The sequence below is a fragment of the Parasteatoda tepidariorum genome, chromosome 3 (assembly GCF_982258835.1).
Source record: "Parasteatoda tepidariorum strain Cologne lab strain chromosome 3, Ptep-v5.0, whole genome shotgun sequence".
In the NCBI taxonomy this organism is placed as follows: Eukaryota; Metazoa; Arthropoda; class Arachnida; order Araneae; family Theridiidae; genus Parasteatoda; species Parasteatoda tepidariorum.
In genome coordinates this window covers 13,741,271-13,763,089 of record NC_141757.1, presented here as the reverse complement: position 1 = coordinate 13,763,089, position 21,819 = coordinate 13,741,271, and the positions used below count along the sequence as shown (strand labels likewise).

Here is a 21,819-nt window from a genome sequence, read left to right as displayed (position 1 = left end):
ATCGATGGCTCATGCTAGTTTTCTCCCACATCAATTAAAAATTAAATACATTTTAAATTAAAACTAGATTATTTTTCTTACATTTTTAAATGAAATTTAACGTTACTTATAATTTTTGTTTTACTCGAAATGAACTTTAAAATCATTGCTTTTATTGTTTAGTATTTGTACTTTTACTTGCACTTTTTTTAAATCGTTACTTTTTAAAATCAAAACTTTTTACTTTTCACTCGTCAGTTTTGCGTTAAGTACTCAAAATAATTTTACTCTTAACTTTTTAAAAGAAACGTTCCCATGTACGTTTACAGTAAATAAAATAAAAATTACATTTAACTATGAATATCAATTTTAATCGTATGTCTCAAAAAACAATAATTGTCATTCCATATGCCCTAAAACATAATTGATTTAGAAAATCAAAGGGTAATATATTATTAATATTAGGATATTGGTAAATTAATAATTTTCATTCTACATATTTGTGATTATCACTAAAACTAATGTTCTTGAACATTTTTCTCATACTGACATTCGACTCAGATAATCAAATGTCACGTTATGATATTTACAGTGACTTGTACTGAAACAAATAGTTAACATAAGTTTATTATACATTATTCGAATCTTCCACTAAAAACACACTACAGGCTCTAAAGGTTTAAATCAATTATCAGTGAATGTAAATTTACCAAATGTGTATTTTTATATAATATTTTAATATTTTATATAACTATCGTTGGATATACTTTTTGACCCTTATATTTCTTCTGATATATCCTTTGCCTATCTTTAGATACTCGTATAACCCTCTGAGGCAGAATTTTTATTGTTGTTGTAGTTCATTTACGTCGCACTAGAGCTGCACAATGGGCTATTGGGAACGGTCTGGGAAGCATCCCTGAGGATGATCCGAAGACATGCCATCACAATTTTGATCCTCTGCAGAGGGGATGGCACCCCAGCTTCGGTAGCCCAACGATCTGCATGCGAAGTCGAGCACTTTACGGTAGAACAGTCTAACGAGGATCATAACCGCGCACCCTCGGTCCCTACGCATACTGATCCAAGTGGTCACCCACCCGCACAGTGACCACAGCCAATGATGCTTGACTTCGGTGATCCGCTAGGCAGAGTTTTCATTAAACATACTTTTCAATATTATGTAATAATTTAGTTCAAAGTATGGAAAATAATATATCTAGCATTTTAATGTGTTGTGGTTATGAAATATAACATAAAAGCACAGGTGATTTTTCAGCAATAAAAGTCAACTCATTTAAAAACAATTTTTTTATTTCAAATTTGCATTTATTTAGATCTAAGAAAACACTTATCTATCATTAAAATTTCTTAAATTTACAAAATCAATTATGGATAAACTTTTGAATATGAATGAAATAAAATAAAAAATTTAAAAATTCCTTTTTATTTTATATTTTCATACAAATATAATTGCGACAATCTAACAAATTTTTTTTCAAAACTATTGGATTTTTTTTTAATTAAAAAATATAACGAAACATATTATCGAATAAGAGTGTCAGAAAATATGTATTAAATCGTCTGTCAAATAAACTTACTAGATTTAGATGATGTGTCCACTTGCTCCTGTGGCTCTTTAATCCATGCTTCGACGGACACATAATCCTTGACAAATCCAGGGACCTGGCACTTTAAAACTGCAGTGTTCCCCTTTAAAACAAACTCGTCATGCATTTCCACTGCATACCTCTGCGGTAAAACTAGAGGGAACAAAATAATAATATATTCAGATCAAAGATAGTACAGAAGAACGGATTTAAATAAATACATTTCTTTTTATCTCAGACTACTTATATCCGCCACTTACTCGCTTCACTTACCAACCCCTACAATTACTTAGTAATCAATTCTTTGCTATTTTTTGATGATGATAATAAGATCGTTAATCTAACGTAAGACTTACGTTGATTGTTGGGATTAACTATGCCGTAATGGCGTTTACAATGCTTCGAACTGCCCTCTGCGTCGTTCAGGATCTTTTATGGACTTCATTCATTTAATAAGCAGCCCCGTGCTTTTCTTAACCCAATAAAAAACCAAGAAGAATTGAAAAAAAAAGAAAAATTTACGAAAGAAATAATTATAATAATAAGTTTTATTTTCTGCGCATAAGCTGCATGCACATAAAACTCACAATGAGATTGAAATAAAGAAATCGAGAAAAAAAATTGTATATAAATAGAAAGATGAAAATATGATGATTCAGATTTCACAGGGATAAGTAAATATTGATTCATTTAATAGTGATCACTAATCATAACAAACTGCCATAACAAATCAATACCTCTGGGGGTACTGGAATGGAGATCGATCATTCTCTGATTCAGGTCGAACTTACGATCTGTGGATGAATGAATGAATGTATGAATGGGTTCGAATTATAAACAGGTGTGACAGAAGTCGAATTCTTGGCCATAGATGGCGCCACTGAAAAAAAAAGAATCACACACTCTGCCTTAAATTTGCTCGGTTTCAACAAGCAGGCTTGCCCTTGTAGCAAGTAGCATTAGAACCAACCAACCAAGATCAATTTACAAAAAAAAAATTCTACCACTCTATTATTAGAATACATTATTAATATACATAATTATTATACATTATTATATATTCATATAATATAATAATTAATATACATTATAATTATTATATTATATGAATATATAATATCCCTGAGCACATAAGCACATATTCATTGAACTATGATTTTTTAGGTACGAAAAATTTCCTTATTTTTTTTTTTAAATTGGTCATTACAAAAGGTGTAATTGAACTGAACCACAGAGTATCTGTATTACTCTTATAACTTACTCTTATAACCTGTATTACTCTATACATTATTACGGCTACAGTGGACTTTTAATAAGTTTTCTTAAAAAATAATGTTACATTGCTGTAACTTGCAGGGATTTTTTAATATTTTGGTAGAGAATATTAAAAAAATAATTTGATACCCAATTCGTGCTATGACAAGAAAAATATAATTTTTTTCACAAAAAAAAATTGTCGAATTATTTTGAAGTTTAAATAAGCTCCTTGGTCTAAATGTTTCCTTAAATTCAAAGATTATTTGTTAATTTCAACTCTATTTACATTTCTCTTCAAATCGTAGGGGAAAAAATTGCACATTTTTCTACGGTACAGAACGGTTATCCGGAAATCAGAAGGTTTTCTACGGTTATCCGGAAATCAGAAAACCGGAAAACCAAAAAACCGGAACGAAATTCGATAAATTTTCCGCCATTTTTTTTAAAAAAATTGTTTTTTTCCTCATAAGATTTTAGGATTTTTCTTTCTTTTTTGAAAGATACTTACCTTACCATGATTTTGGAAATAATCATTAGTGAATTACTTCATCGTTTTTTCTTTTTTATAAGATTATTTCTAAGTACTTTTTTTTTTTTGTTGGGTTTAACAATAAAAAAACGGCTTTTTGTAGCGATTCGGAAAACCGGAAAAATCAGTTATCCGGAATAGGGAAGGTCCAGATCGTTCCGGATAATCGGTTCCCTACTGTACTAATTTTCTTACAGAGTAGAAAAAGGAAGTTTCGGCACAAAAAAAACAACATGAAAATCGATCTTCTATGAACATTTTGGAACATTGAAATGACTATAAAAAATGTTTTGGCGACTTATTTTGAAATATTTTCTCTACAAATTTTTTTAATGATCTAGAAACTGAATAAAAAAACGTTTCATTGAATAGTAATCAAAATTACAGCCCATGGAACGATTTCAAATTTTGATTGAATTTTGAAATTGGATGAGAAATAGTACACAAAACACTCACAAAAACAAGTTTTTGTAATAAAAAAGCAAAATAACACTAATATTGTCAAATGTTTTACAAATTCTTATGATTTTAATAATTAATATGCTTTTTTATATCATTTAATTTAATATAAAATGGTCAAAACTAGAAAATCGATTTTTCGAGTGATTTTGGGTGTCCACTGTAGACCTTATTGACCATATTGTAATTTTATAAAAACAAGTCAATCATTTACTAATTTGAATTTATTAACAAATATAGAATAGTATGAAGTAAAAAGAGGCTTAAATTTTTTAATGACAATTATGCATTTTTAACTAAATTACCAATTGGAAATATCTAGATGTAATACAAATTTTCTATTTATATAAATTTAATTTAATTATTTAAATTAAAAATTTTATTCTGTTCATTTAAATTTAAAATTTTATTCTATTTATAAAAATTAAAAATTTTATTCTGTTCATTTAAATTTAAAATTTTATTCTATTTATAAAAATTAAAAATTTAATTTTATATTTAAATTTACAATTTTATTCTTCTTATTCAAATTTAAAAAAAAAAACTTCTATTTCTTATTTCTATTTATATAAAAGTAATGTTTATTATGTTTTATTAGCTTATCAAATATTAATGCTGTCCAAAACGTATCACTCATACTTTTATTTAGTACTTCTGATATGAACTTGATTAGTAATTCCCAAATGTAGTTGTCATGCCAATAGAAATTGCTATCAAATTTGTTACCGGAATTGCCCGGATGTAACAGAACTACTTCACGCTCTTGTTCTAGTATCTGAACTACCTTTATAGCTCCCACGTGAAGAGCTTTTATTCAATTAAACAACCAATGAGGCATAGACTATTGAGTTAAAAAGGTATATCGGACGGGATTAGGAGAAATTCACCCTCTGTTTAATTAAATCAAGTCTACTGAAGTAAATAATGGATGATGTCAGGCAGAAATCTCACATCTGGTCAATTAAGAAGATTTCGAGTTGCAAACGCTCCTTCAAACGTTGAATATTATGAGTATCACTATCGTTGAAGTGAACGTTATTTCGTTTTGTTTTATTTTATTACCGTCGTTGAACAACCGACCCAAGGTTTGGGTTTACGACTACTAATGTTCAACTCCGTAGCCTTGTAATTTTGAACCCTATCCAGAAGACAAGGGAACTCCTATATGAAGTATTGGGAGAAATTTGCCTTCGTGGAGGACTTTTTGATGGAACTAACCCGCATTTGCGTTACATGGAGAAGAAGACCTCGAGTCACTCCTACGGTTAGCGTGACGACAAGGGGACTCTAACCCGTAATCCATCTACCACTGAGGATATTTCACGTCAGCACTGTAGTCGGTGCAAACCCGATGCGGAATTCGTATCGACCAGCCATCGCCGGAATCGAACCCCGTTTCACCTCATTGGAAAGCGAACGCTCTATCCCCTGAGCCATCTCGGCTCTTTATTTAACTTTATTAACGCACGTATATTTTGGAATTTTCTGAAAGAAAGAAGAGAAAAGAAGAATAAGAAATACATTTAAAAAAAACGTTCATGGTCAACCTGATAGCAAGATAAATCTATCCCATGATTCATCTACCACAGATGATGATTTTTGTAAACAATGTGGACAGTTCAGGTTGGGAGCAAAATTGGAACAGAGGGGATGAAAGCACTACTTCCTGATCCATCCCTGCTCATAGTTCTTTTTACAAGGTGTGTAGCGTTTTTAATAAGTGCTTATTTTCGATTTTTGTTTTATAAAAGCCCTTAAAGGTGCTTTTTTTCATTGGGTGTTTTTAAAAAGTGCTTAATTTTCTCTTTTTCAAAATGAGATTTTTCTTTTACTATGTTGATTTTCGCTTCGAATTATGCTAAAAGACACAGTTCACATTGTTCTATTCAACGTTTTCACAATTAATTCACCCCCAATCTATTTCGGCGAATTTTCAGTCCATAGCGTATGAAAATGCCATTCATTTTACATGATTCAAAATTTCGTGATTTTTGACAATTGTCAAAGGCAAAGCCATAAGGTTTTTTTTTGACGGTTAAAACAAGATAAAACCGTTAATTGTCAAAAATTTTCCAACTCTGCCTAGTTATATTTTTTTAAAGTACTTAAAAATATTTTTTGAGTGCTTGAAAAGTGTCTAAATGGTGCTTATTTCTTGTTAAATAATTTGGCTACGCACCCTGTTTTAAATTATTCATCATAGATTTTTGACAATTGTCAAAAGCAATGCCAAAAAGTTTTTTTTTTTGACATGACGGTTAAAACAAGATAAAATTGTTAATTGTCGAAAATTTTCCAATCCTGCCTAATTATAATATTTTTTAAAGTGCTTAAAAATATTTTTTGAGTGCTTGAGAAGTGCCTAAACGGTGCTTTTTTTGTTAAATAATTTGTCTACGCACCCTGTTTTAAATTAATCATCATAGATTTTTGATAATTGTCAAAAGCAATGCCAAAAAGTTTTTTTTTGACATGACGGTTAAAACAAGATAAAACCGCTAATTGTCAAAAATTTTCCATTCCTGCCTAATTATGATACGTTTTTAAAGCGCTTAAAAATATTTTTTGAGTGCTTTAAAGGTGCTTATTTTTTGTTGAATAATTTGGCTAAGCATCCTTTAAACCCTCTTATTTGCACTAATTACAGGAGATCAGAGTCCTGCTGCCGATACTCCTGTATATTGTAAACCCCTAATAACAACAAAACATTGTAGCAAAATAATCAAAAAACCACAAAATCCTTTTTCAAAATCTTTTTCTGAATAACCATATACCAATATTTTCCAAAATATTCACAATTAGCCTCTATCATATCTCATAATGTCCCACGTTGTGGTGAGATTTTTTTATTATTATTTTTTCTGAATTATAGATTTATTATCCGAAACGACATCTGTCGAAAGAATTTTGAACGAAAATCAGTATTTCTGAAAGAAAAACAAATGTTACGTGACATGAATTGTTGTAACCTTAATTGTTTTCATGTTTAAAATTTTGAAAACCATCTGTCTGGTTTAGGACACCATGTATCATAATTACTTTTAATGATAACCAATTATAACTTTTTTTTGTTTATTTTTTTGTCTTTGTCCATTAACAATACCGGGAAAAATAGTATCACATGGAGTCTATTTCTAATAGGAAAAAAAAACTTCTTTGTTTTAATTTTTTTAATGCGAAAAAGATTTTTTTAATTAGATAAACTGTGTAATTAATTAAATTTTGTATCTAGAGTTTTCAAAGAGTTTAAAATTGAAAGCATTAGTTTAAATTTGAATTTTTCAGAGCTAATCTGTTGCGTTTACTATAGCCTATTTAGCATTTTATTCTTTTTCGCCCAAAGGTGTTTATTTTTTGTTAAATAATTTGGCTACGCACCCTGTTTTAAATTAATCATCATAGTCTGTTATATTTCATAAGGAATATCAAGTATAACGCACACTTAAAAAAATTTAATTTTATTAAAATTTAAGTTGTTTGAAGTTTTTTATTTTTTTTAAAAAAAACTCTTAAATATTTTAACATATTAATTGAAAGTTATGAAGGATATGATTATAAAACATGTTTTGAAACTGTTCAGTGGGATCTTCGTGAACACGCCATTTCTGAATGCTTTGGCTCATACACATCCAAGTTTGACTGCTGCGTTTAAAAAAAATGTGATATTAAAATATTCCCGTGTTTTCCGAAACGCAACTAACTCCCGTGCTGATTACAAAAATATCAACATTTCCGCGTCATGACAAAAAGAAAAACTTTTAAACAGTAACTTAAAAATATAACGATTACATAATTTTTCACACTCTTGCTTACAGAAAGGTTTTTGAAATCAAGCTGATATCATAATTTGATTCCAGATATTTAAGAATTAGGTAACTGCTTCAGCCGTTATAAAATAAACCGATGAAAAATAATATACGTTTATTAAAAATTATCTTTACAAACAATTACGTACACCGATTTAATAATTGTGTACGAACATATTTCGAATCACTTAAACATTTCTTAATAATTTACTCATTTTTGGATATTTTTCAACACCAAACTCTGGTATTACACCACAGTTTTTACCGAGCATATTTTAAAACTTTCATTGCATTTAAAATATTTATAATAAAACAAACAGCTATATATTTTTAAAAAAATACTGAACGAAGCTCATATTGATGTTTTATTATAATCTGCTCCCTTTTGTTAGGAGCATATTTAAAATGTAAAAACAACAACAACAACTGGAAAGCTTTTATTTTAGTTAAAAGCGGAGAAATAATTCTGTTTTCAATATTTTTATGACCAAGTTTGCCGCCAAAACTAGGCAAACATATTATACGTCTACGTTTTTAGCTTTATGAAAGAGAGTATAAGTATTTTGATACTTCTAGGAAATATGTTAAGGCATTGCAATTTATACATGCTATGCTCTAAATGGAAAATATTGCATTCTGAAAATCATAATACTTTTATTGTAGCTCGGGCAATCGGAAAAAAAATTGCGACTCAGGTATTTCGATTGAAAATATGGTAAAGCGTTTTATTTATGGGATAAAATAAATCTTAATCCACATCTTCTGGAATAGGCTCAGACAGAAAGAATGCAGCCTTTTTACGTACATATGGAAACACTGTAGTATGGGTCTACTTTTTGGATATATTGTTTTATCGAATTTATTTGCATCGGATCTTAAATTGTTATGGAATTGAATTTCTGTTGAGATTTTATTTTGTTCCAAAACATGTTGTTTGCTTCCCTTATTCCTAAAATAGAATGGGAATGAAAGCAATATTCTGTTTCCATTTAGTGAATTTATTTGTACGAAAATAAAAAAACAAAGCATTTAAAGATGAAATAAATATGATTATTTATTTTAATGATAAATGAGATTATTATAGGATTCTTTTCGCTTACGATTTTAATAATAGTTGTAGCATTTTTGATGTTTCTTAAAATTATAGCGTTGCAAACATCACGTAAATTAATAAGTCTTTACCAATGTTTTTAAACTCTTTCAAACATTTACCCATAAAAGCCTCGAAAATGTAAAAAATTTAAAAAAAAATCAACTGAATTCACTCTCAAAATCAACGGCATAATTGGTCACTTACAACTAATCAAACACACGGTTGTTCTTGGGGTTACATTCTGGAATGTGTTGCGGGGACTTGGATTTTTTATCACGTTGAATCAGTTTCCAGATAAGATTTAATTGGGTAGCTGCTAGCGATATTACGCGTGTGTGTCGAACCTGATTAGCTAACCCATGCGTGACATCACTTGCAACTATCCCATTGTGTATGATTTTTTGTTTTAAATTTGTAGGATTTTCTACTTTTTTTTTTGTTTGTGTTGAATGGCATTGCTTGTCGATTTAAAAATTTCCTATAATCTTTTAGTATTAACCTCTTTTTTTTACCTACTTTATAATTATGTTTTTTGTTTAATTTTTTAATCCTTTTCTTCGGCTTTTATGCATTTTGCAATTTTATCTTACAGTGACAAACTAAAAACGTTTTATAACCGTCATTGAACAGCAGACCAATTTTTGGGTTTACGACAATCCATGTGCAACTGAGTAGCCTCGTAATTTTGAACCCAATCCAGAAGACAAGGGAACTCCTGGATCAAGCATTGTTAGAAATTTGCCTTCGTGGAGGACTTTTTGATGGAACTAACCCCACATTTACGTTACATGGAGAGGAAAACAACAAACACCTGATGGCAAAGGGACTCTAACCCATGATCCGTCTACCACTGAGCATATTTCACGTCAGCACTGTGGTCGCCGGGTGCGGAATTTGTATCGACCAGCCATTGCTGGGATTCGAACCCGGTTCACCTTATTCGAAGGCGAACGCTCTATCCCCTGAGTCATCACAACTCTAGTATTTAAGACTGCAATTGATAAGCTGTAGGTTTTTAGAATTTCGACTTTAAAAAAAGTTCAACAATCCATACGAAACTAGAGTGAAATAGAATTGTGCCCAATGACTGAGTGACTTGAGTCCGAATTGCGGAGCGACAAAAGCGGAACCACGAAAAAAGAATACCCAGACATGGCAAACGCAGCGAGCAAGGCTTGGAGCCCTCTATTATTAGAATAATTCGAAATTAAAACATTACGTAAACTACAAAACATTTTCGTGTAGCTAATCAAATGGTAGCAACTACAGTAAGAATCAGTAAATTTATATTAACTGTACAATATAAAGAAAGAATCATTAATTTAGGATGCATGTACAATATTCCTAAATGTAAAATTAGTTTGTTGATGAAACGTACAAGCACTACACAAAGAATATATGAATTAGAACAAGGCTTAACAAAACTAAAACGAATATGAATAAACTATTTTAAAATTATTTAGTATAATTGAAACTGATATGTGTGAAACTTCTAACCAGAACACAATTGTTTTTATGGTGGGACTAAAAACATTTATGCCCTTTTGTATCAATTTTGTTCTTGTTTCTGTTGAATATTCTAACGTACAAAATCAAGGCTTCGTTTTCTCTTTTCGATTGCAATCAAAAAAGTATTTATCGTCTGAAATTGGCAAAATGAGAGGTTTAGAACAAAATCCAAAATTGGCGAAAATGAAAAGATTATATCCACTTGCTCCTTGGCGTCAGCTTCATCAATTGTTGGTGTTTAGATTTAACTATTAATATTTTTAAAATGTGTAAGAACGCTTGATTCGTTATTAACTTGAAATAACAAGATTTTTGGACTTTTTCTTTAACGCCACAGTTTTTTAAGTGTATTAAAATTTCAAAGTACATTTTAACAATTTATTAACACAAATTAAATATGAGAATGCTTGATATTTAACAGTGAAGTACCCATATAATGTCTCCGAAAAAGCTTCTCGATTCAACGTTTTGAAGTAAAAGTATTATGAAAAAGAACTTAAATAAGCACATTTATATTTTAAAATAATATTACTAAATCACTAATGTAATTTCCTTTTTCTAACTTCCCGGAACTTTTCCTTTCGAGAAAAACAAACAATACGAGAGTTCTTTTCGAAACAATTTGCTTTAAAACAAACATATAAGATCATAAAATCTTCTTAAAACCCGGTTTAATATACGAGTGCAATCAGAATTCAATTTCGTTAAATGGCAAAGTACTTGGTTCGAGAGTTTTAGCTAATTATTGGGCAACCTTTAAAGATATTCTAAAGTGTCCATTAGTGAAAATACTTTTAGTTGAAAGTTTAGAAAGTTTACTATTATTTATTCAGTAAATTGCAACATCTTTGTGATTTACAGATGCAATAAAAATAAGTGTTTACATCACCCACTTATAATTATTAAGAAAATGATAATCAGTACTAAAAACATAAACATTTAACACTTATAAACATAAATTATAGTATTCTAGAGTTCATCACATGTATTATTCATTATAATTATCATTGTTATAAAATTCATTCACCAGCACTCATACCTGTCATTTTTTTATTGAAAATAAATAAAGACCAGTCTCATAAGAAATTTATATTCAATTTAATATTATAATATATAGTCATATTAATTTTCATTTTCATTTTTTATTACAATAAAAATTCATTAAATATTGTCATATAAGAGATTATTTGAAAATAGCAGGAAAGTTATTTCTTATTCTTGTTCCCAAATTTTAAATTGTTATTCTATATTTATTTTTTCACCAGTTAATGTTGACTGAATAAAAATTTGTACAATTTTATAAAAGTAACTATGATTCATTTACGTTTAATAATTGTAAAATGGAAGTTAAATGTTTTCATGATAAAACGTTGTATTTTTTATTATTTCATTGATATGCATTGACTGGATACAAATTTGCATACAGTTTCTAATAAAAGTAACTATGTAAATCAGCACCAAGCCGCTATTGTTAATCCTGGAGGAAAATATATTTAAAGAAAGTGTAATTTAATTTAAGAAAGTGAAGAAAAAAAAATCATTTAAGTAATCATTTACAGTTAATAATGGTGAAATGTTAGTTGAATGTTTCTATAATAAAAAGCTGCATTGTTTTTGTTTATTATTTCACTGGTGTGCATTGACATAATACAAATTTATATACATTTTTAAATAAAAGTAACTGGGATTTATTTACGTTTAACAATTGTAAAATAGTAGCTAAATTCTTTTCATGATAAAATGTTGTATTGTTTATTATTTCCCTTTTATTCGTTGACTGAATACAAATTTGCACACATATTTTTCAATAAAAGTAACAATGGTGTGCTTTGACTGAATACAAATTTGTATAATTTTTTTTTAATTAAAGTAACTGTGATTCATTTACGTTTAACAATTATAAAATGGTAACTGATTTTTTTCAGGACAAACTGTTGCATTGTTCATTATTTCCCTGATATTCATTGACTGAGTACATTTTTGCTTATATTTTTTAATGAAAGTACCTATGATTCATTTACGTTTAACAATTGTAAAATAGTAGCTAAATGTTTTCATAATAAAATGTTGCATGTTTATTATTTCCCTGGTATGCATTGACTGAATATAAAGTTATATGTATGCATTTTTTTAATAAAAGTAACTATTATTCATTTATGTATAACAATTGCAAAATGGTAGCTAAATTTTTTTCATGATAAAACGTTGCATTGTTTATTATTTCACAGGTATGAAAAAATGTTCCGTAACAAAGATACCATTATGTGTTAACTTCCCAATAAATAAATATCACTTTTATATCCAAGTCTTCAAATTTGAATAACACTAAAGCTCAAAAATATAATAACAATATTGAATAGTATTAAAAAGAGTAGATAAATAAATATTATTGGTAAATCCCGTATGATTATTTATAAAAAATATGTTTTGCAAATACCGTTACAACTTTTGTCATTTTTATGCTGATAATTAATAAAGACCTATTTTTTTATGATTACATCTAATAATTTTTCTGTCTAATAAGATGACTGGTAAAACGATTCGATATTGCATGGTTATGTAGTAGTATTAAAGTACGTCTACTACGTTGTGCAATGGTCTAAATAATTTTTATTTCATAATCGTCGCTGAGCAGCCAATCCAAGTTTGAATTTATGACTACCAATGAACAACTCCGTAGCCTTGTAACTTTGAACCCAATCCAGTAGATAGGGGAACTTTTGAACCAAATAATGGAAGAAAATTTCCTACGAGGAAAAATTCTGATGTAACTAACACACATTTGTCCATCACTATATCTGTGTATCACTGTATATTTGTCTATCACGGCATTAGTCTATAACTAACCCGTGTATCGCTGAGGATATTTTTCTTTATATTAGCACTGTGTGGTCGGTGCAAGCCAGGTGCAGAATTTGTATCAACTAGCCATCGTTGGATTCGAACCCGGCTAAACTTATTAGGAGGTGAGCACTCTATCCACTCATTCAACAAGATTCACACAATGAGCTATTGGTGACGGTCTGGCAAACATAGGGGGGTGGGTGAGTTTTGCAATTTTGGCAAAGCGGAAAATTGCACCTGTGCGGGTAAATCCGACGACACTGACAATATGGCAGCTTCTAAGAAAGAAACCGTCTTGTCACTTTCTAATTTTTTATTTATATTTCATTTATACTATGGATGATGTGGTTGACTGTAGATTTTGTTGCCATGGTTTTTTTTCTTCACTTTCTTGAATTAAATTACACTCTCTTTAGATATATTTTCTTCCAGTTTTAACAAGAGCTACTTGGCTCTGATTTAACTTGACATTATGCGTTCTTTTTTTAATTCAATATTGTTCTGCTATAAATGCTTATATTTAACTGAACCGTGTTGACTCAGGTGATGGAGCGCTTGCCTTCCGAGGAAATGACGTAGGTTCGAATCTCAGAGATGACTGGTTGATATGGACATGGCACCCAAATCTCCCCGATCACAGTGGTGACTCAAAATATACCAAGTGGTAGACGGATCAAGAGTTAGAGTTCCCTTGATGTCAGTTTAAAGAGAAAGGCTTTCGCGGTTTTCTTCTCCATGCAAATGCGATGGAGTTTCATCAGAAAAGTCCTCCACGAAGACTAGTTTCTCCCAATATTTGATCCAGGAGTTCCTTTGTTTTCTGGGTAGAATTCAAAATTACAAGTCTCGGGAAATGAAAATAGATAGCTGTTAACGCAGAATAGGGTCAGATGTTCAATGCCTGTAAATAAAATATGCATTTAATTGTGTTTTATATATTTATATTTTATGTATTAACATTTTAGATATTTATATTTTATGTATTTGTATTTTATGTATTTATATTTTATATATTTGTATTTTATATATTTATATTTTGTATATTAATATTTTATGTATTTATATTTTGTATATTAATATTTTATATATTAATATCTTATATATTTATATTTTATATATTAATATTTTATCTATAAATATTTTATATATTTATATTTTATATATTAATATTTTATGTATTTATATTTTATATAGTTATATTTTATATATTTATAGTTTTCATGCTTGGCATTTAAAATTAAATTGCGCGAAAAAATGTTATGTTCAGTTAAATTAATTCATTAAAATACAATAAATATTTAATCCAGCATATGTCTTATGACTTTCACTAATTCAAATACAAAACAGATATTCGTCATTTTAGAAATATAAACTTAACTAGCGATGTTTGCATAGCGGAGATTAACTACGTCGCGAAAAGCCTGCTTCGTAAGGCAAGAAAGGGATAATACTTTAATCTCTTCTACCTTATGCTCGAGAACCGATGGGGCTTATCTCCAAGAAAGCAGATGTAATGGAAAACATTTCCCTTTCTGGAAATCCCATTATTGCAGTGTTGAAGGGAGAATTTGACGTCAAAAATATTATTAATGAGCTCCTGTTTCTACATTTTTTAAACATTTGACTACATCTTCTGAAATAATTATCATAAATTGTGTCTCATTGTATTAAATTATCATTAAATCTCAATGCTGAACATTGATAATGCCTCGTTTGTTATGATTAATATTTTGATTAATATTTACAGCCCAGGTGCCCCCAGATACTTCAGTTAAGAACCACGGTGGCTCAGGGAATAGATGATACCCCTTCCAATGAGGTGACCCTGGTTCGTTGTTGTCCAGGCTTGTTGTTACGAATTCTGCTTCCTGCATACACTAACCACAGCGCTAACGTAAAATATCCTCAATGGTAAATGAATCATGGGTTGGAATGCCCTTGACGTCGGGCAAACTTATGAAGGTTTTCGTTATTTTCCTCTCCATGTGACGGGATGCAAGTTAGTTTCTTCAAAGAGTGCTCCACGAAAGCTAGTTTGCCCCAATGCTTGATCCGGGAGCTCCCTTGTCTTCTGGGTTCTGTTCAAAATTACAAGCCAACGGAGTTGAACAATTTACCGTTCAATATCGTTTTTGATTCTGAACATGGTATGTATAATTCAGCTATTGTTTGATACTTCCTTTGATAAATAAACTTAAAACTTATTTATTTGAAACCAACTGCATACCCATGTGGAGTGAAAAAAATCAATAAATCCAAATCAATACCAAACAACACTACGAAGTCATGCACTGACATAAAAAACTAATACCGTCACAATTAATACTAAGGAATAATCAGGAATCACCATCACCCCAATATCGGAGTGATTTTTGATGAGCCAACATTAAAAAAACAAATTGTTGATCCAACAATTGTTGGATTGTTGGTCCATGAGAATCAAACTTCTCTTGATGATTAACCATCATACTATTAAAGTAGAATTTTCCATCATTGAAGGATGGATGTTTTTTGATAATACATTTTATATTGTATTCATAAATATAATATTTATATTAAAAATAAAATTAAATATCTAACGTTACCTTAATTTTATTTAATTGCTTGCTATAAACGATATCCGCCTTAGGATATTTTACTCGAACTTATTATCATATTGAAATATTTTCGAAATATTATTTATTCGATTTCTATTTGAAGCTAAATCGAAAATGTAATAACACAATAATGTAATTCTATAATTTGAAATAAAAATTCAAAAGTCAAAGTAATATTTTTGAAAAAATAAGTAATAAGTGGCACATTAGATACCCGGAAATATCAAGCAATTAATACTAAACCATTAAACTGATATACTAATTGAATAAGGTTTGTAATCTCTACTTTAGAGCGTTCTCTACTCCCTAGTTCTTTAGGAATTTGAAATGATACAAATTGGAAGTTGTTTATTAAGACTTTGTTTTCTCAATTGTCTTTGTACTCCTTATTATTTCTTCCTGCAATCAAACATATTTCGATATTTTCAGTCCTTTCTTCTTTAGTAGTGACTTGTTAAATTTCGATTGCAGTATTACATACTAATTGATTTGACACACTAATTGAAAAAGATTTGTAATCTCTACTTTAGAGCGTTCTCTACTCCCTAGTTCTTTAGGAATAAGAAATGATACAAATTGGAAGCTGTTTATTCAGGCTTTTTTTTTTCAATTGCTTTTGTACTCCTTATTATTTCTTCCTGCAATCAAACAGATTTCGATATTTTCAGTCCTTTCTTCTTTAGTAGTGACTTGTTAAATTTCGATTGCGTGTTTGTTTTACATTCGATAAAATATCAATTGATAATTCTTAATGAATCATTTTCATCTTTAATGGTTTTGAAAACCCAAACAGGAAGTCGGATGAAAAAAATTTGAATAATTGGCGCTCATATGGGAAAAGTCAGACGAAAATTAAACATTATTTTTTTATTTTTTTTATTGATTGTAAGAAAACCGAACCTACCCAAGACCAAATTTTTGATGGTTTTTCTTTGATGGACCAACATAAATATGATGGTAACCATCATGACCTTCCGTCAAACACCATCATATTTTTATGATGATACCAACAAGAATTACCTTCCCCTCATATTAGGAATTGGAACAAATTTATTTTGGACCAACATGAACAAAACCACCATGGTTTGATGGTATTTTCCGATGGTCCAACAAAAAAATCCATCAAGAACCAACATGGTTTGATGGTCCAACAAAAAAATTAATCAGGAACCGACGTATGTTGTTGGTTTCCAACTTATATTCCAACAAAAACCATCTTAATTCCTGATGGTACCATTAAGACTGGCCATCACCTCATATTAGGAATTGGAACAACTGCATGTTGAACCAAAATGAACAAAACCACCATGGTTTGATGGTATTTTCCGATGGTCCAGCAAAAAAATTAATCAGGAACCGGCGTATGTTGTTGGTTTCCAACTTATATTCGAACAAAAACCATCTTAATTCCTGATGGTACCATTAAGACTGACCATCACCTCATATTAGGAATTGGAACAACTGCATGATGAACCAAAATGAACAAAACCACCATGGTTTGATGGTATTTTCCGATGGTCCAACAAAAAAATTAATCAGGAACCGACGTATGTTGTTGGTTTCCAACTTATATTCCTACAAAAGCCATCATAATTCCTGATGGTACCATTAAGTCTGATCATCACCTCATGCTAGGAATTGTAACAAATTTACGTTGGGTATTCTTTTATTACTTACATAAAGGTTAAAATTTATCTATTTCTTTCCTTCTTTATCAAAGCGTGGCCTTTAAATAATGATTTGGCAAATGTTCAACAGAAATTGAAAAATAAGTTAAGCCCATAAAATATATTTTTTCTATTTCATGTTTAATTCATATTTCATTTGAATTTTGTAAAAACAATAATTCCATCTAGAATTAAAAAAAGGAAAATGCTTAAAGCACATTATCATTTATTATGTAACATGTTTTTACTTAAAAGATATTTAAAAATGGGGTCACAATCTTTTTAATACAAATAGCCTCAGCGCAGTTTTCAGCGCAAGCGAAATTAAAATGAAACTTAAGACATAAATTTTGAAAGAGCAAATAGTATATGATAATAATAAATCACGTGGTATGTAATGGCTTTTAAACGCGATTTCAATTTCATACGAAAATGATCCCATTAGAGTAGTCACGATACTGGCTTACAATATTGATGATACTTTCAATGCCTGAACTCTAATGGCAGTCTCAGTTTGCTTATCTTAGGGAGAAAAAAGCATTTTTCAAAAAGAGAGAAAATGGATTCAATTTTCACAAAACATTTGGTAGGTAGTCTAATGCCCAAGTAAAATAAGATCATTAAGTAGTTGATGTAACGAATTTTTGTCATATTTTGTAATTTTCATTTTTTAAAACGTATCCTTTGTTGACTGTCTATAAGTAATGGTTAAAATCTTCAATTACTCTAACAGTTATCTTAAACAATTTAAAAAAAATTCTTTAGATATCCAAGCACTCAACTTTGAGATAAACTATTTATCTTATGTAGAATGAAATATTGCAGTTCGTTAATATTTTAAATGAGTTTCAGCATAAAAATTAAACTTCAAAAAAAGTTAATTATTTTTCGTTTCCTTTAACGGTGCCTCTATCATGAAAAAATTGTGTTTTTTTCTGATGCATTTTCGGTTAAAATGTATATTTTACTTTTGGAATTTTGCCTTTTTTTTTAAAATCATTAGTTTCATTTTAAACAAAATAAATGTTCTCTATTCCACCGTTAATCTTATGAATCGATACATTATTTTAACAGCTAATTTTTTAAAGTAAGATTTTGTGAATTTAGAATTTTGGATTATAATAAAATATAATTTAAAATTAAAAGATTAATGCACTTGTCTAATTACATAATGTGTAAATTCAATTTATTTATAACTACAATTTTTTTTTGTTTACCACTCATAAAAACATCTTTAGAAAATAATTCGATGTTTTGTAAATTTCGATTTATTTTATAAAGCATCATGTTCAATTTTGTCTGCTCGTGAAATATTCCGTGAATGAAAATAAAAACTCTGCTAAAATGAAGTATAAATAACTTCGTAATTAATTACAGTGTTCCCTAATAGAAGGCTCTGCTAACAGAGAAACACTATAAATCAATGTTTAAGAAAAAAAATAATAGGATGCTCCACTGTCCGCTCGCTCCTTTCGCCAACTCCCATTAATGCTTCTCATTCATCGTTTTTTTTTCTTAAACGTCAATAATTTCCTTAAAACATCCGAACATTTTATTTTCAAGCTATACAGCTACTTTTTTTTCCAGACGTGGACACGTACCTAGGTTTGCAAAACCCTTAACCGTATAGTCCACGTCTGGACGAGCTATAGAGCTACTGTAGATTGATGCAAGAACTTTTGTTAATATGTTTATCACAACGAAATAGACAATTACCTACAGGGGTCTGTTTAGAAGAAATTTGGGTCCGTTAACGGACCCTTCACAAAATATCTTTCCTTAAAAACGGACCCTTCACAAAATATTTTAACTTAAAAACGGACCTTTCACAAAATATTTTAACTTAAAAACGGACCCTTCACAAAATGATTTTTCTTTTAATCGGACCCTTCACAAATTTGTTTATCTTCATTATTATTTTGTTAATCGAATAAACCCTTTCCAGGGCAGAAAACAAGAAAGATGGATGTAAACGAATTAAGTTTTGTCTTCGGCAGACGATTCTTCCATTATTCGTCCGAAATGAATATTCTGCGTTCAGCAGTATAGGCTAAATACCAAATATTTGTATGTTGCATCTCTAATTTAGAAGGAGCAATTGTTGTTTTTTAAAATTTAATTTCTTTAATTACAATTTTACAGTGTTGAGCATAATCTTGTATCTCTATACAATTTAAAAACTCCTTGAAAAAATTTTTTTTGCAATAACGGACCCTATTTGCACAAATTCATAAAAGCGGACCCTGGTTGAAAGAATGTGAGTAATTTTTTCACAATTTCTCGAAAAACGGACCTTTCACAAAATCTCTGGACAGACCCCTGACCTAGATTTGAAAAACAATAATCATCTGGGCCTGAAAAAAATTTATCTTTGCTGAGTAGGTCTATCGTCCAATATACAGTAGGTAGCAGATTACCTTTAACATGTCTCCTGCAATCCTTTTCCCACTCCTTCCAAGAAAATATATTTCTGCCTCATCACGACGTGGCAGATACATTGTCTTTGGTAAGCACCCTGCAATTCTAAACTACATAAACAAATCAGAAATTGTTTTATAAACAGTTCCTTTTTCCATGCGCTGTTCTCGAAACAAAAGGGGTTAAAGAACAATTTATTTAATTCTTTTTTTATCATATTTAGACAAAACAGTCAAATAACCATAAATAAGATGGTATTCAAACTGTTAACCGTGAGAAAAACTGCTTATATTAACTGCGTTCACCAAATACGGTTAACAACCAAAATTTTTCTCACCTACTAGGCCCACCTATTCAAACCACTTATTTCATAGCAGTTGGATACATATTATAGACGAGATGGCTAAACTGTAAATCTCTTGACCGACATAACGGGGGTTCGAGTACCAGGGCTGACACCACAATATTCCCTCCGTTCCCTTCAACGCATGAAGATTTTCCAGTGTCATGACCTCCTATCCTCTCCCACCCAGGGCTATTAGAATATGATATTCTCATTCATGTATAGATGGCAGCACCATAAGGCTGCTAAACTATCTCTAATGTTCAGTTAAATTTCTTTTCTACTGTTTAAGAAACCACGCTACTCGTAAATTGTTTTAAAAAACCGTAAAATTGTGTATTCATTTTTTAAGCATATTAATTGCAAACGGTTTTAAAACCGTAAGGGTAAAAAATGTTCTTTACAGTAAACTTTACTGTTAATTGGATGGACAAACTGCTGCTGGTTATTTTGCCATAAATTTAGAATGAAAATTCTATTCGCGTGCGTTTACTCTCTGCGGGACACCGAAGAATTTTAGGCCTTGTCTTCTTGACTCATGAAATCGTTCCACTTAGCTTCTTTTAATTATTTCATCATCAACATTGGCACGACAGCCCTTTGTGAGCCTGGGCCTTCCTCAGAAGCTTTTCCCATTCTGCCCTTCTCCCAGCAATTGTTTTCCAGTTCTTTACTTTTAGGATGGCAAAATCCTCATCCACACAGTCCTTCCATCTCTTTTTGGGCCTTCCTCTTGGCCTTTTATTGGAGGGGGTTGCATTAGAGACTCTCAATGCTGTTCGTTCTGGGCTCATTCTCACTACATGCCCGGCCCATCTCATTCTACTTAATTTAATAGATTTAATGATATCATCGCCATCAATTATTTATATTTCGCAATATCGAAGAGACTTATAAGTTTATGCACTATACAGACATTTTTTAAAGTCTTATTTTTCTTTTTATTCTGCCTATAAAAAAAGAAAAATATGAATGATATGTATGTGTACAGACGTACTCCGTCAAGTTTAACATGAACAGGTTTAACATGAATTTCTTTTAGCGCAAACTTATTTTCGATTCCTCGTCAGGTTCAACACGCATATAATGTAAGTATACTTACATTGTTGTTAAAAGTATACTTTTAACGTGAACACGCTTAATTGGAGATTTGACTCACGTCTCTCGTTTTTGACAATTTTATACAAAAAGAGTGATTATTATTTAGAGCGAGTATTATTAAAATTAGAATGATGCATAATACTTATTATACAACAATCTGTTTATCGTCAAGGGAGAAAAATGATTGAGAAGTAATAAGGTAAGCGAAGCGATCATGGAGTATATGATGTCCCCAAGTTACTTAAATTGCTAAAAATAGGAAACTGCATTCCTACAAATATCAAATGCTCGCCATTTCTTTAACATACATCAATCAAAAATCGTCAAAAATATTCGAAAAGAGCGCAGCAAAAATTTTCAGTTGCCGTTATTTTGAATTTTTATGGGCTAAATCCCAGGTGGCCTCTCATCCAAAATTAAAGAGCATCATATGAGTGGTACTACATGCGTGCCAAGTTTTATGCTTTTATTATTAAAGACTAGATTCATCTACATGTTTCATCAATCTGCCGTATTATTTGATGCAAAATCAAATATTTGTAGTGCTTAATCCATAAAAACAGCCTTTTTCTATCATTTTAATAAGTAATATAGTTTTAAAAGAATA

General features: G+C 30.1%; 1 protein-coding gene across 1 annotated transcript in view; it reads right to left on the bottom strand.

The window, feature by feature from the left end:
- LOC107444320 (cell adhesion molecule Dscam1-like) overlaps positions 1-21,819 on the bottom strand; it is a 230,960-nt gene that overhangs the window by 172,163 nt on the left and 36,978 nt on the right. The window contains exon 3 of the mRNA XM_087158837.1: positions 1,581-1,742. Within this exon, the coding sequence (XP_087014963.1) occupies positions 1,581-1,742 (162 nt within the window). The remainder of the gene's footprint in view (positions 1-1,580; positions 1,743-21,819) is intronic.